This window comes from Erigeron canadensis, chromosome 6 (assembly GCF_010389155.1).
Source record: "Erigeron canadensis isolate Cc75 chromosome 6, C_canadensis_v1, whole genome shotgun sequence".
NCBI lineage: Eukaryota > Viridiplantae > Streptophyta > Magnoliopsida > Asterales > Asteraceae > Erigeron > Erigeron canadensis.
Genome location: NC_057766.1, coordinates 38,149,782 through 38,166,934, shown reverse-complemented (window position 1 = coordinate 38,166,934; position 17,153 = coordinate 38,149,782). Strand labels below are relative to the sequence as shown.

The following is a 17,153-nucleotide window of genomic DNA, read 5'->3' as shown; positions in this document are numbered from 1 at the left end:
TATACTGATTTCATCCCAAATGACACTGTTTAATTAGTCTGTGATCAAACAACCGAGTACCTTCAAAACTAAACCATGTTTTGATCAACATGTCCCCTTTCTTATTCCCAACAACTTAAAAACCTTCGTGTAGGTATTACAATGTGGTACGGTGAAGCATGAAACGACAATACATTACCTATCTTTTATGCCTCCTTAATCATGTATATAATATACTTTATTACACTATATATTGGCGGCCTGCAAATATGATGCTATGAACTATGAAGTACGAAAATTGACAGTCATAAACGTATTAAATAGCATTAAAAACCTGATATGACAAGGACTGTGACAATGTCTTAGAATGAAATTAAGTGGTGCTTCTACGGTTGACCAATACTGTAAATTTCATCCCTAAGGAACAGTAGTTTAACCAATTACATATATGTAGTAAACCTCGCCTTCTTTCTCTAAAGGAACCAACGCCGGCCCTTCATTGTATCTTTTCCAAGGTATTAGAATGTCCTTCTCACATCGAGAATACTCCTTCCATGATACTTCCATCACATTGTACCTTGTTGATTCAAACTCGAAATCTGCAACATTTTAAAAGGAATCAAATTAAATATAGCGAAACCCAATATGGCTAATTTGGAGTCTCATCAAAAGTTAGGGACAATCACGTATTACATAAGCATTTGTCATTAAGAAATTAAATTAATCAGAGTAAAAACAATTTGAAGGATTAATTACTAGTAATAGAAGTACATAACATACAAAGAGAGTCGCTAACATGGAAAGTCCGAGAAGAGGACCACTTATCATAGAAGTTTTTGGTCGGAGGGATTGACCAAATAGAGTCTCCCACATTGTGTTTCACACCACTACCGGCTGTCGCTGCGACGACCATTAGTGCTAATGCTAATAATGCTACTTTGGAAAACCACTTAACCATCATTCACAAGATAAAGGGAAGAAGACGGTGTATGCATTTATGTATGCATGCGGTTATGAGAAGGCAAACTTGAAAATAGCGGTTATTGTACATAACGAAATACCTTGAGATTAAAAAAAAAAAACACATACAGTATTACGTAAATTCCTCCTATTATAGATTAAAATAAAATTTTAATTCACTTACTATTTTTACTATAAAATCAAGGTTTTGGGATTGTGTTTGAAATGAATATCTGATTATTGCGTTTGCATAACACATTCAAATGATGAAAAATGTGTTTGGGAAAGAAATTGACTATTTGCGTTTTTATAGAAAAAACGTAGTTTCGAAAAAACAGGTTGTGACATACTTTTTCACAAAATAGTTTTGAAACACAAACTCTATTTAACAAACGCAATTTCAAACACCCCTTTAATAATAGGTAATATGTTATATAATGTTAACATCATTGCACTACACTCGCACCAATTTTCACATATTTTAAACAGCTCCCTAGAGTTTAAGGTTTGTCAGGAAACATCATTTAACTATATGATGTTTACATCATATAAGTTATCCCCTTAATAGTATGTAAGCCCTTCCATGTGACTTGTCATGGGGTAATTTTACAATTTCACTTTGCAAGAGTGGTTATTGTGGTTTGTTTATTTTAGCAATGAAAACCTTTTTTCAAATATCGTTGCAATTAGGGTTTCTAATATGAGATTGTTTTTGCAAAATTGGTCTATTATTAATAGAATAACGTACGGTTAATGATTGTCGTCAAGTCTGCATGTGGTCAGACCATCACGTACAGAGATAATATCGTCTTTTACACAACATATATAGAAGGGACCTCTTTGTTAAAATAGACAAACAACAAGAACCAATCTTATGGTTAACTAAAAAAAAATACAGGGTCAATTTAACTAGGAAAAGAATAGTTCGATTTAAATATATGGTAGAGGTTAGAGTTGACCTTGAGACCAAGACGGAAAGGGTTTTTTTTTTCTTTTTTTAACTCTCTTTGATTTTTGTGTACAATTTTTCAAACATGTGGGTAATATTTGATCTCTGGTCACCACATAGCTTTCTACTGTTTTCAAGTAAATCACAATGAACTAGATTTATACCCGGTCGTTGACCGGGTTAGAAACAATATATATATAGTTAAGAGTAGACGAAACATGTTGAACTTTATTATAAACAATAACAAAAGTGCAAATATCAAACTTTTATCAATAACACATAACAAAAAATGTTAAAAACCCAAACATAAGATTCCTTGAAAAAAAAAAGTTCTAAATTTTCAAATATATATTGATGGTACAAAAAGTGGTTCATAGTATAAAGATATAAGACGATGTACACAATAAATAAACAAAAACATTAAAATATAACAAAATAAGATGTTAACACATCAAAACTCCGTAAATGGGCAATTCGAAGATTCAAACCTTTAAGAATGTAAAGTAAAAGAGTACTATGCTTTTGAAAATTGTGATGTTTTTTAAAATGCTCTTGAGTTTCACTTTATTCATGTTCTTCCGTTTGATCAATAGGATACCATCATAAACAATTTTTTATAACACAAGTACATGATTAGTATATAATTAAAAATAATAATCTATATTATATTATAAAGCAATATGTGAAAAAGAGAGTTAGATACTTTTTTAAATAAACATCTATATTATATAATAAAGCAAATTACTTTTGAACTTAAATTTCAACATTGATTTGAAGTTTCAAAAATGTACACATTTTAATGCATGATATACCATACATCATAGCACATTACATCAATAACTTCCATTACTCACCGGCGCCACCACCAATCGCCACCGCCACCACCGCTCGACGCAACCACCACCACCTGTCATCGCCACTACCGTCGCCGCCATTAAATCACCACCACTGCCGTCACCTCCACCATTGCCGCAAGTCACAGGTACCATTCTCGTACTAATTGAATTGAATTATATATGTATTAATTGAATTGAATGGTGTATTGTGACGAAATTTTATGTATATTTTCATTGTTATTACAATTTATGAAAACACGCGTGAAAAAGGTTATATATGAAATATGATATGATTTACGAACTATAAATTTAGACCTGCGAACTAAATAAATGAAATTATAGATTACATTACTAATTACCGATTTAAATGGCAAGTTATTGTGTATTGCCTATTTAATCTGTGATGTTCAATACAAAAAATATATATAACTTTTTTTAGTTAAAGTGTGACTTTTTTTATTTTACTTTTAATTTTAAGGGTCAGGATTAATTTTTCCTATTTATCAATGCTAGATTAATATTTGAGTTTAATTTATTTTTTCTCTTTACTATAGTAGTAATTATATAATTATATCATAAAAATGAGAGATAATATATATATGCATGAAATTGTAAAAAAAAAAAAAAAGAAACAAATTTGTATATCAAAATCTTTAACTTTGTTACATTTCATATTGCTCAATGTAGGAATTCTTTTCCCTTAAATATTTCTTAAAATAACATTTGATCACAAAAAGTGCTAAATTCCCATATTTGTCATGCCAACTCACTGAAATATTGAATTTAAAGTTTCGTGCTAATAGTAATTTATTTTTTTATTTTAAATAATAGAATAGATTGCACTGAATTTTAATATGATTAATAAATTGTATAATAGATAACATAAATGAGTTACCAAATCTAAATAATCAAAATTGACTTATATTTTCAATGGTTAAGATTGTTTTGTGTATTAATTTAAATGGTCAAGATCAAAAGATAAAACTATTTTTTTCCCTTAGCTATGGTAGCCATATATATATATATATATATAATATCTGATATCTGATAACACCATATATTAGTTAAACTAATTAATATATGTAGGACATTTGGCAATTTATAAATCCACGTCATTTTCAAACACCATAAAACACTGATATATAATATTCGATCCACATATTTTTAATTCTATTACATTTCGTGTTCTTATAAATTAAAGAAACAGTCTTTGTCAACAAACAATAATAACAAATTACATAGAACTAGTTCTAAATTAGGTAATACGAGTATGAGTATTTATCACATTTTGAAAGGCATGCAACTAACAACAATTTTGATGACTACCAAATTAAGAACAAAGACAATCAATCAATATAACCTATATATTAACCTTATAAAGTATCCCGACATACAAAAAGACATCGTCACTTCAACATTTACATATATATATGAGTTGAATTATATATAGTTTCTACTTCAAACTAAAAGAAAAAAAAAATCTATTCTGTAAAAGGAAAACGAATAAAATTAAATCCAAATATAAAATACAACTTGAACAAAACGAATAGTCAACTATTTGGTTTTACAATTAAATAGTACTTGCTAGGAATATTATATATGTCGACAAAAAAGAAGCAAATAAGGTTTTGAGAACATCGGCGCAAGTTGTACACTAGTATAAGAGTGTGGAATCGTAATCGGTTTAATTAATTTCATATTTAAACAGACGTAACTTTACTAAATAATAATTAAGAAAAAGGAAAAGAAAAACAAAATAAATGAACGTAATCGGTTCACTACATTTGTATCAATTTCTAATTAAGTGCAACATTTTAATAAGAGAAATACATACAAAGGGATCGATCGAATTAAGATGTGTGCGTAATCTAATTAAGCGATTTTATTCACTCATCATGATGTTGAGTTAAAGTCAAGTCGGTTGAAGTCGACAATGGGGAGTTCCGACACACGGGGCAAGTAGATTGAACCTTTAACCATGTATCTATACATTTCACATGAAACAAGTGCCCGCATTCGGGCAACAACTTGAGGACCTCCATTGGTTTATAATCCGCCAAACAGATAGAACAACCCGAACCATAATCAATGGCTATACTAGTAGTAGTACTCTTGGATGTTTCATTGATGTCGTCGTCAACTATATTATGATGATCATCAGGCTTCTTCTTCTTGGTCTCGGAATAAAGAAACGTAGGGAAAGTTGATAAAACCTCGTCGTCAAGACCACTGGAACATCTCATACACTGGGAATCATCTGAGTCGTCGTAGTTGGTACTAGTGTGCAGTTGATGTGGTGCTGATCGCGATGAGTTGCTGCTTCGTTGTTTGCACATATAAGAAGCGTAAATGAGGATGGTTATGAAAAGGATGACAACAAAGGAAAATCCGACGTCGTAGGCAACACCTCCTTTGTTGTTTCCGTTGCCGTCGGTCGCGTAAGATGGTTCCTCCGCGTGTATAGTGCCGTTCATACTTTAAGTGTAAAGTATGTATGTGTGTGTTAGGAGGAAATGGAGTTGTCAACTACTTAAGTGTGTGGTGGTTTATAGGGGAGTGGGGTTGCCAATTGCCAAGATAACGTCACTTACCATTAGTTTAATTAAGGTTTAATCATTTTTTATTTTTAGAACTTCTTTGTTACCAATAGTTGAAATCATAGATTTGATTACGACTACGACAAAATGTATATAAGCCGCGAGTGTCTTGCCTGCCTCATACGCCAGTATATATTACTCCGTAAATCATAATTTTGATAAATTGATAAATACAGATATCCCAAAATATAAAAATTATAAAAGCTAACATCTTGAAATAGTAGTATATTAACTACCAAATATTTCAGTTATAAGAAATACGTATCTAATTTTTATTCATGATCGATCGGATTGCGTGAGTTTTCCTTCCGATCTCTGGCTCATAATTAAAGTTTCCGTCTAGCTTTTTGGCTCTCCATCTCTTTGTCCGATTAAAACAACCTATGTTATATTTGTCATTCGTGGTTATTTTACGCCTTTTATGAAAAACTAGACTTTGATTAATTGTTTGTCTCTAAAACCTGTTCCTTCATAAATATTGATTGTATTTTTCTAGTTTTGACCCAAATTAATCTGATTATATATAGAGTATCTATATAAATATTTAATTTTATATATGTTTGTGGTCCGGAATAGAAGTGTCAGAAGGTCATACGTTTGTTTAAAGTTTCCATTGGCTGTTGAAGTCAATGGCTAGTTGGCCATAAAGTCAATTCTTTTGTAATTCTGTGGTCCATTTACGAACTACAAGGGACGGAGTTATTATAGGGCAGTTGGTCAGCTTCCGCCGCTCTAATTTTGGTACTATGTAATTTTTTAAAATTTAAATAAAATATTTGTATTTTTTATCTAAAAGATAAATATGAAATCTATACAAATATTATATTCGTTATCATAAACTTATTCTTTGTAAGTCATTGATCAATGAGTCATCGAAAAATTGATTGAGTAAGATCAACAAAAACCTTTAGTTTTTGAGGGGGCAGAGTTTACCTCTATAAATTGTCTTGCCTTCGGGCAGATTAATAGGGAGTTTTCCTCCCATTGGGTTGAGGTCTGGCGTATGAGGTGCTCTAGCGGGTGGGCCCGGTTAAAACAACATAGTCTAGACCCCCAAAGTTGAAATTCACCGTTCCCAAAAAAAAGAATAAAAAAAAGGTTAATAAGAAGCTTTCTTTGTTTGAATATATAAATGTGTAGTACACTTATAATGTAGTTGTTTGTGAAACTATGAGTGTTACATCTAATGTGAGGAACAAGTTTTTTTTTTAGAGTCAATTTTTTATTCTCGAGCTAAGCCCCAATTTTTTCACATGTTTGGATATGACTCTTATAAATATGATAAACAACTTTTAAAATTGTCCTCTCGTCAAAAAATTTCTAGCTCCGTCTCTGAATTATAGCGTATATAATTTGTAATTTATCTGAAATAAACTACAGGCTAGGGGATAATTCTTTAAATAACAACGATATATCTAATCGCGAATTTTTCAAAAGATTTATTGTCTTAATATTTTGTCACGCTAGCACGATACTCGTACAATCTGGTGGTGGTGGTCGCGACGATGATATGGTGGTGTTTGTGCGGGTGGTAATGACGGCGATTATTGGTGGTGGGAGTGTTGTAGATTGATGTAATTGTAACCGATGTAAAGGTGGTATAGTAAACATATTTTAGAAGATATAAAAAGTGCGTAATACGGCGGTGATATGGTCATGTTACAAATCTCTTTGTTTGTTTTCCTTAGGATCGAACATTTTAAAGCTTTAAAATACATACAAAAAATAAGTAGAAATTATATATATAACAATTAAGGTAGTCTTAACTTCAGTGACTTTTTAAAAAAAAAAAAATATTTGCCACAACTTTTTTTATTTTTCTATTTTTAACACAAAAGGTTTTTTTTTTTTTTCTTGTCACTAACTTTCATTTTATTTAGAATTAGGCTCTTAATTACAATATTATGGTTCAAACTTTTGGTTTTTTAAAGGGAATTATTATCTGCAGATGTAACTAACTATGACTAAATGTCTGTGTTATGTAAATATCTTGTAAAATGTCTATGTCATATAATGAACTTTCAAATTCTGATTACTAGATGTATCTCACCAATCAAAAACTTACACGTGACAACTTATTTGGTTGCCACATATATCTGGATACATCCAATAATCAGGATTTGAAAGTTCCTTATATTACATAAACATTTTACGAAATCCTTATATAACATAGACATTTACATTCACATGTAATAATCCCTTTCTAAATTTGACCACTAACTTTGGTAATTTACCACAAATTATTTTTTCTATCTTTTTACTCCTTCAATTTTTCAATGCATTTTGTATTGCATTCAATTTTCCATTCTACCAACACCACCACCACAATTCCATTAGGTTAAATCAACGTACGTTTATCCTTATATTTGTATCACCACCCTTATACACATGATATACGTTATACGCATCGTTATCTCTTTCGGGATAGTGCCTGAAATTAAAATACTAGTTTAAGTTAAATTTGGACATTTTCAGTGTTACTCATTAAGCAACTATATCTAAACTAGCACGGTACTCGCACAATGCGACGGTGGTTGTGGCGGCAATAGTATGGTGGTTGTGGCGCAAACGGTATGGTGGTGGGGGGACTGTTAGTGGTGGAGGCGGCGTCGAATGGTGTAAATAACTGATATAATGATAATTGATATAAAAGGTTAATGGAGATATTTTGGATAAATGAATGATATTGTAATTTAATCATTAATGGTATTTTAGATCATTCCTCCATAAATTTTAAAGAGAGAGTTGTTTTATTTGTTAAATAGTATAGAAGTATAGATTAGGTGCATCAGGAAATTATGATTAAGAAATAATGGTATTTTGGGTATAAAAAAGTGATGAATTTCCTAAAATAAGAGAGGTCAATATGCTTTATAAGGGATTATAGATAAAATTAAATAAATGTAACTTAAATGTTTTAATGGATTATTATTACCCATTGAAGAGACCAGTAGCGTTAATATTGAAGAGATCGATATTCAAAGATGTGGTTAACATATATGTCAAACATTTATTTATAAAAGTATTAGCATAGTATCCGTATAATGTGATGATAATGGTGCGATGATAATGGTGGGAAGGCAGTATAGATAAATAAAGAACATTGTTACATATCATGAAGTATTATTTTAAATTTATATTTTAAGATATCGGGAATAGTCTAAACTAAAATGATACAAATAGACTAAATTCAGATTAAGTAGTCATTTCTGTTTAGTTAATTGATATATGCTTTAGTCCATGGGATTAGAAAAATGGAATCCGGCGTGTTAAGTCGTGGTTTTCCACAATTCCACCAAATCAAATCACAACAAACACGAGAACTTAAAATTTTATATTGAGTTGATCGATATGATAAGTAAAGAGGGCTGTAATCATTAAACTTTATATAAGTACGTGCCCGGTTGCAACGGTGGCGACAGCGACAACACTTTGGTGGTGGCGACGATGGGTGGCGGCAATAGTGAAAAGTGATGTAGGTTGATGTAATAATTATAATTGATGTAAAGTTGGCAGTGTCGATATCTATCTATTTAAAATTTCATCTAATATCGATTGAATTTTTTATGTAGTAATAAATACAAATATAATCATTATTCACATATATAAAATTATGTTAATATCATCTATTTAAAATTTAAAATTTTACTTAGAGGGAGTTTGAGATTGTGTTATAAAGTGATTATTTAAATTATTGCATTTACTAAAAGCAAATAATTTTAAAAAATGTTTGTATGAAAAAGTGTATGAAAACGTAGTTTTAGATAAGCATGTACCTACATGTTTTTTCAAAACGCAATTTTAAAAAGTATAATCTCTTTTGAAAACGCAGTTCTTGTTTTGTAATGGCAATACAAGAACACCCCCTTAATTTAATATTCTTGTGTACAGCATAGTCCATGGCTTATCTACATTTCTACATCCATTTCAAATAGAATCTAGTAATACTTGTAACTTGAAGAGAATAAACGAACATCTATCATGTTTTCTCTATTTCTACGGAAGGCATTATTTAAAAAGGCAATACAAATACAAACAATTACTCGTATATAATAGTAAGAAAGAAACAAATTTGTACTCGGGTGAGGTTTATCTGATGTCATATATTAACTTAATGTTAAAAAAAAAACATTGACTTGCGTGTGGTACCAGTTGCCTATTAGATATTACCAGAGCAAGTACTCGCGCGTTACGGCGGTGAGATAGTGGTGGTGATAACTAGGTCATAGAATATGATAGGTTATAGGAGTTGATATGTCATAGAGTATGATAGTCAAATGTCTTAGCCGTACGGGCTCCGCCCTCGGATTTAAAAATTTGTCGAAAGTATATCGAATGACATCTCTAATGAAAGAGCATGAAATTTTAAGAACATCCATACAATTTTTATAATTTATCGATGTACGGTTTTTGAGATAAAAGATTTTGAATGAATTGGAGGAATAAATGATTTATGGAGGAGAGAGAAAAAAGATGATTGGTTGAGATTTGAGAAGAGAGAAAAGGTATTATAGTTATTTTAGGTAAATATATAATAGATAGGAGGAGCATTTTGGGAAGTACTTAAAATCAATATTGAAAATTTCAAGTTTAATGTTGAAAATTCAAGAGAAATCTGCTTTATAATATAATATAGATATAGATAGAAGTGGAATATTTTGGCTACATAAAAAATGGAAAAAAAATCTCTGCGCTATACAAATGTTGGTTGTTAATTACTCATTAATACTCGTAGTTAATATAGGCAAAGGGGATTTCCGGCACACCGGACAAGTAGGATGAACTTTCAACCATGTATCTATACACTTGGCGTGAAAAAAGTGCCCACATTCTGGCAACAAATGTATAACATCTGCAGGTTCATAATCCGCCAAACATATAGTGCAACCGGAGCAGCAGCTTGAAGCGTCTCGCCTATGAAGCTGCTTCATTATTAATAATTCAGAGTAAACATACGTTTGAAGCATTCCAATAAGGACGTCGTCGTCATCACTGCCTGTTTGATCAGGGATTCTTATAGAGTGGTGATGGTTGTTGTCGGTATGGTAGTTGTTGATGGTCGTAATAAAAGAAATGTGGCCAGCTGGCTGTGGTGTTCGACGTTTATAGATATAGGAACTATAGCAAAGGGCGATTAGTAAGAATAAAAGGATTAAGAATAATCCAAGGCCGTATGGAATGGTTCCATCCCTATAAGATGGTTCCCCTGTGTCCATTGTGGTGTTCATCGATCTTGCGTGTGGTGAATTGAAAATATATATTTGGTTTTGCGTATATGAGAATGTGGAAATTAATGTGCGAACCAGGTCTCATAAATGGACTTCTAATTTGCTGCTTTAAATATCTTTGTATTTATATCATAGCCTAGCTAGGGAGGTTTAAGGTGTATTATATATACATTGTTTTAGAACTAATCTTATTATGAATATATTTCTATTATATTTAGAGGTCTTCGTTATACTATGATGGCAACTTGGCAAATGGCAATTTATTAAGGTCGACTAATCTGTATTTAGCTAGCTACTTTCATATTATTATCGAACAACTTTTATTCCAACATGGTTATATCATTTAGTTGACATGATGATCATAGTTACACGTTGCTTGACCATGTATTTAATTATCTGTTTTCCTTCTTCTTCTTTTTTAATTAAAGAAGAGTAATTTACCAACAAATTGTGCAATCGAAAACGAATTCATAATTTTGTCATGATGAAATATAACTGGTGACAATTATTGTGTACGGTTAAAAGTTGTTTACATAATTTTAGGAGCTATATATGGCCGATTACAACATGGAAAGGACCGTGTACAAAAGCAACAATTAAGGTTGGTACAACATATTTCCATATACGTACAAGAAACTGTAATTGAAATCAAATAAATATGACTTTAAATCTATAATTGACTTTCCTTTGTGAGGAGATCGATACTGTAGGGACCATAATAAACTATTGTCGTGCACATTGTCAAATAATCTCAGAACAATCACTCCCTTTGCGGGTAGCCCGAAGGCAAAATGGTTGCGAGTGAACCTTCGTGGCCACAAGGGGTATATACTTGTCTGCTCGATCCTAGGATTCAATCTTAGGACCTCGATCTAGCTAGCTAGTTATTTTCACCCTTAGAGACAAATTAAGTTTTTAATTAACACTTTGTGGCTAGCATGTCATCACCTTCATCATATGCTTCTTGAGCTTGTATTATGCAGAGTTTTCACCTCGCATTCGTCAAGCTCCATGTCGATCGTCTGCGTTGAAGGTTTAGGCGCTCTCGGCCTCCAACGCCTAACACTTCTCTTAAGGACAAAGATTCGGGAATTCCATAATGAAGTGGGTGTACAAGTATTGACATTTGGTTTAAGGTTCCAATTATTTGATTTTATTTTTGATGACTTACATTCGATGTATTTAGTTCCTCCACTCTAGAATTCAAATGTCTTTACCAATTAATACAACACTGAGTATATATGTTTTTAACAGCATATTCATTAACAAACTAGTAAGATGACAGAAAAACTATGTTACAAGGTAAATTGGTTATAGATTTTTGGGTTTACAATCCATTCAAACCATGATGGACGACATTTCTTGCTTCTAATGATAAATACTCCATCTAAATGATGTCATCAAAGAGCTTTTCTGGATTTGCTTTGAAGCTGTTGAAGATAGCCTCATTTCTGTCATTCCAAACAATCCAGATTGCATAGGTGGCTCAAAAGTACTATGGGACTAGGCGATCGCTTTTGGCCCCCAAAAATGTAGGACCTCAATTTGTATAATAGACTTAATGTTTGAATTTTGACGAAGTACCGTTATATAATTTGCATTGCAGTAACACTTTTACTGATTTTTTAATCTACATTTGCATCTTTTCATTAATAGTACGTAGTTCCATAACATAAGCCGAGGTAACTTTTTTTGTTTACTTTAACTTATATGCTTATGAACTAGGCGTCCAAAAACTTTAAGCCGCCACTGCAAATTGCATTAAGGATCATGTATAACATTAAAGCAGGCATAAAGGGTTGAGGGCAAACTTATATGATGACCAATAAGTTTGTCACTCGATACAACAGAAATGAGATCAACTTATAAGTTTGCCCTCAGGCCTTGAGATCAACTTACAAGTATGAATAACATAAAATTCGTTACATAGTAGTATTAAAGTATGGAGTCAAAAGAGTTTCGACACACAGGACAAGTAGGATGAACCTTCAGCCATGTATCTATACAGCTTACATGAAACAAGTGTCCACATTCGGTCAACAACCGTATAACATCAGCAGCTTCATAATCCGCCAAACAAATAGAACAACTGGAGTCACAATTATTATTGGTATCTCGGTCCTTATAAGTAAAAGTTGGAAAAGTTGAGATGACAACATCTTCAAGACCTTGAGGGAAACTTACATAATGACCGTTTACATCTTCAACATCTGAGATGGTGGCTGATGTAGAGCGCATCCTGTTGCACATGTATAAAGTATAAGAAATGGTGAATAATAAGAAAAGCATCGCAGAGTATAATTCAAGTCCGTAACAAAGGCTGGCACAGAGATATTCAGATTTGTAGGACGGTTCATCGGTTTCCACTGTGCCATTGATCATAGTTAATTGCGTGTGTTTGGAGGATTAGAATGTCAACTCAGATATATTTAGTATAATTTAAGAGTTAAAGAGTTGAAATGGAATGGAATGGAATGGTGTGTTATTTAAGATAACATAATAACAACAATGTTACATATTAGTTTATTTTAAAAAATATATATATATATATATATACTACTTAGCTACGTAATTTACCACAATTGAAAATGGTAAGAGCATATTATATGATTGGTTGAGAAATAACAAAACTTTTTGGTCACATAGCATCACCCTTTTTCATTCATACCAGTACAAAAAATAGTATATCTTTATAAAGTAAGTAGCGTTCACTCTCACACACCTTCAGTTCCCGACCAGCCTCGGCCGTCTGGGCAACCGGATTGCTCACCTTTAGTGGTGTATCTTTCTACTTGGGGCAGTCGCTTTGTTTTAAAAACTGTCTCATCGAAATGATGTTGGGATTTATAATTCCAATTTTCCAGCAAGTCGTTTTTGCTGCTTTTTTATATATAACAGAGATTAACTTAATTAACATTATTTTTTTTTACTTGTTTCCGGTAAGATTTAGTAGCACTGGTAGTCTGATACCTTCATTGTTGGCAGCTAACATATAGGTGTGTCTTTCATAATACCATGAACAGATACATGCTTTTCTATATTTGTGGGGTCAATGCCCTACCTATGACAAATCATAAAGCAGTACAAACTATGCTAGGTGGAAAGAGTGCATAATAATATCAGTATTTGAAAGTCAAGCCTGATTCCTTGCGTGCGGACAAACTGTGAAGGCAATAGAATAAGAACTGTAAGAGCACACATTAGACCCCCAAACCTTAGCTGACTCCAACTTCCTATTAGCTTGAGGTTCTATCAACAGAGCAGACACGACACTAAAGTCCACCCAAACCAACCAGTTTTCCATGACCGGATTTATGAATAAAAATTTTATTGTGTATCCAGTTTCTGGGTCAGTTCGGGCTGCTCATTGACTATTCATTACCTTCATACTCAAATGAATAGCCATAGCTACAAAGAACAAGAAATGATCACCTTTACTCCGCTGGGCCGGTTTTTAACCCATGATCATTCCTAGAGGCAACCCACAAACAAGCTTATCTAATTCCTTCACAAATTATTTACAATCCTTGACCTAAACAAGAGGGAAGAGCCAGCTGATATGTGGCTTTTGCACATCCACGTACAGCAATTTACCCATACTATCAGGAAGAACTAACAAGCAAATAAGTAAAAAGTACTAATCAAGACTTTCGAGATCATCTTTTCAAATACAGACGAAAATCACACACAGTTAATAGCAGAAAGGAAAATGGAGCATCCCCAGATAGTTTCCCAAATCAGTAAAGATTATCCATACATATTAAAATTCAAAACAGATAGCAGTATATAGAAAGAAAAATACAACTGACATTATTGTCTTACGAACAACTATAGACGAGCAAACCTTAACCCCATAGCCATGCCTCAATTATTGTTGTGCACATTGTACCCTTTGTGCTCCACCAGGCATGTCATCATCTTCATCATATGCTTCTTGAGCTTGTTGCTGCTTCCTTCTCATCTCCTCTTCAATGTTGACATCGTGGAGAGTAGTCTCCTCGCATTCATCCAGTTCCATGTCTGTGATCTGTGTTGTAGGCTTAGGTGGCAGCACTGCCTCCAATGCCTTGCATTGCTCTGGGGTCAAGGATTCCGGGAATTCCACAGTGAAGTGGATGTACAACTTACCCTTCATAAACGGCCTCTGGTACATTGGCATTCCTTCATCATTTATTGCTTTGAATGAATCTACAAAACGTTCGAACCACCATCAATAATTGCATAAAACTAGTATCAACGAAGATAACAGAGAACAAACATCAATGCCATAAAAGCAACAATCAACGGTTTTGTTGGTCATCCCAAACCAGACACCTAAATCACAAGTCATTAGTACTCCGCAATATTACAAAAACAAGTCAGGTGAAACCAATAACACAATATTCCAAACTCACAAACCAACAATGAAATTAAGTATCTATGAGTGATACTATACTGGTTGTGGGTTCAAACCTCATTAAGGACATGCAGAAAAGAGATGTACAAATTAGAATGACCAAAGAATAAAATAAGCATTCTGCACATACACATCAGCATATGGATCAAGGAGGCATGAGAAATTACCAGGCTTGACAACCTCTCCAGGTTGAGATTTGATGAGAAGCTGTCTATTATCCAAATGAGTAAAGATAAACTGAAACCCACAGAGGGCCTCGGTCAAGCTCAATGTGTGCTCAACAAATATGTCATCACCCTTTCGCTTATACTTAGGGTGCTCTTTTTGTTGTAGAACAAACACAATATCACCAGTAACTGTGTCAGGCTGCAAAACACAATAGCACGTCAAACAAGTCTGTAAAGCGTAAACATTGACTACAGATTAAAAAAAACAATGATATAATCTTACAGCTTCATCAGCCTCTCCAGGGAAAGTGATCTTCTGCCCATTCTGCATCCCTTTCTCCACATGGACTTCAAGCACCTTCTTTTCCTGCCCCACCTTCTCACCCTTACACGCTGGGCATCGATCCTTGTCGTTAATGGTTTCTCCAGTACCCTTGCACTCGTTACAAGGATGTTGCATTTGCTGGATCATAGATGGTCCAAGATGCCTGATAGACACCTTCATTCCAGAACCTTGACAACCACCACATGTCATGGAAGCACCTGACTTTGAACCCTTTCTGCAAAATTTCGACTTAAGTTAGCAAAGCAAGCAGTGAAAATCAATAAAGATATGAAACACCAAAAGAAAGCGAACACCCACCCTTTGCACTTCGAACAGAGCACATTACGTGAAAGAGATAGCTTTTTGGAAGTCCCATTGTAGAGATCCTCAAGAGAAACTTTAAGAGGATGGACAACGTCTTCGCCTCTTCGTTGCCTTCTTCCCCTGCTGCTACCACCACCACCTATGTGTATAAAAGTTTTTAAGTAAATACAATACCATACACAATTCCAAGAACTTGTAAAGGCAAATTCATGATAACAGGTTGATTAAAGCATTGCTTACCACCAAAGGGACTTCCTCCAAAGAAAGACTGAAAAATGTCAAAGGGATCATGCCCACCGCCTCCACCACCCATTCCCTCCTTCAATGCATCCTCGCCATACTGATCATATATCTCACGCTTCTCCGGGTCACTCAATACCTCATATGCTTGGGCAATCTCTTTAAACTAAAATATAAACATCCACCAAATATACAAATTTATTATATTCACAGACTAATTACATATATGTTCAATGCTTGATTAACAACTACAGCCATGTATTACAAAATTTAACCTCCCTTATTATTAAAATATAAGAGACAAGTATATGAAAATGAATCACACTTGTCTTGTTTTGCTAAAATTTGTATCCAGTTCTCAAAAGTATCAAACTTTCGACGATTACTTTAAAATCAAGTAACAAATAATTCGGCAACCTCGCATAATCGGTTTACAAATCACTATGAAGTCACATAAACACATAACACAAAATTCAAATTCTAAAATGTGTGTCCAGTTCTCAAAAGTATCAAACTTTCCCCAATTACTTTCATATCAAGTAATAAATAATTCTTCATACTTCACCTCATCAATTTACAAATCACACAAGGTCAAAATAAACACAAAATACTAAAAATCAAATTCTAATAGCAAAAAGGGGCAACTTTAATCCATTTTTTTTAATCCAATCTAATTTACAATTCAACCTAATTTACACATCCTCAACTAGATCATCAAAACTAATTTCAACAAAATATTTAATTAAAAACAAATAAAATTAGGGTTAGGGATAAAAAGTAACAACCTTTTCAGGATCACCGCCCTTATCGGGATGGTTTTTAATGGCAGCTTTCCGGTAAGCCTTTTTAAGATCATCCTGAGCAGCGGTTTTCGGAACACCTAATATCTCATAGTATTTCGTATTATCGCTCTTTTTCGGGGCGCTTCGTCCAAACATCCTTTCTCTTCTTCGATTATTCAATTACAAATCTAGAAATTAAAAAACATATAAACAATCAGATCGAGCTAGATATATAGATATAGATATAGAATTGTAAGGTACCTGCGAAGAAGTAGATCGGGAAGGAGAAAAAGGAAGACTTGGAGAAGAGTTTCGGCGAAAGTGATAAAAGGGGGGTTTGGAATTTGGGGTTAGATGGCGTTGATATATC

The 17,153-nt window shown here is 33.1% G+C and overlaps 4 protein-coding genes and 1 pseudogene across 4 annotated transcripts; all 5 read right to left on the bottom strand.

Annotated features, from left to right (window-relative positions):
- Positions 1–352: 352 nt before the first annotated feature.
- LOC122604835 lies at positions 353–937 on the bottom strand (annotated as a pseudogene).
- Positions 938–4,610: 3,673 nt separating this feature from the next.
- On the bottom strand, positions 4,611–5,198 carry LOC122604834 (RING-H2 finger protein ATL70-like). The gene has a single exon (XM_043777699.1). The coding sequence runs from the start codon at positions 5,196–5,198 to the stop codon at positions 4,611–4,613; it is 588 nt and encodes a 195-aa protein (XP_043633634.1).
- Positions 5,199–10,036: 4,838 nt separating this feature from the next.
- LOC122604833 (putative RING-H2 finger protein ATL71) lies at positions 10,037–10,537 on the bottom strand. Its single transcript, XM_043777698.1, has one exon. It carries the CDS (start codon positions 10,535–10,537, stop codon positions 10,037–10,039), a length of 501 nt encoding a protein of 166 aa, XP_043633633.1.
- Positions 10,538–11,502: 965 nt separating this feature from the next.
- Positions 11,503–12,931, bottom strand: LOC122604832 (putative RING-H2 finger protein ATL69). Its single transcript, XM_043777697.1, has 2 exons — positions 12,563–12,931; positions 11,503–11,745 (listed from the first exon to the last, which is right to left on the bottom strand). Exons 1-2 carry the CDS (start codon positions 12,929–12,931, stop codon positions 11,503–11,505), a joined length of 612 nt encoding a protein of 203 aa, XP_043633632.1.
- Positions 12,932–14,244: 1,313 nt separating this feature from the next.
- On the bottom strand, positions 14,245–17,153 carry LOC122602553 (dnaJ protein homolog). Its single transcript, XM_043775156.1, has 7 exons — positions 17,045–17,153; positions 16,787–16,971; positions 16,002–16,167; positions 15,756–15,900; positions 15,396–15,672; positions 15,113–15,311; positions 14,245–14,737 (listed from the first exon to the last, which is right to left on the bottom strand). Exons 2-7 carry the CDS (start codon positions 16,937–16,939, stop codon positions 14,418–14,420), a joined length of 1,260 nt encoding a protein of 419 aa, XP_043631091.1. The 5' UTR covers positions 16,940–16,971; positions 17,045–17,153; the 3' UTR covers positions 14,245–14,417.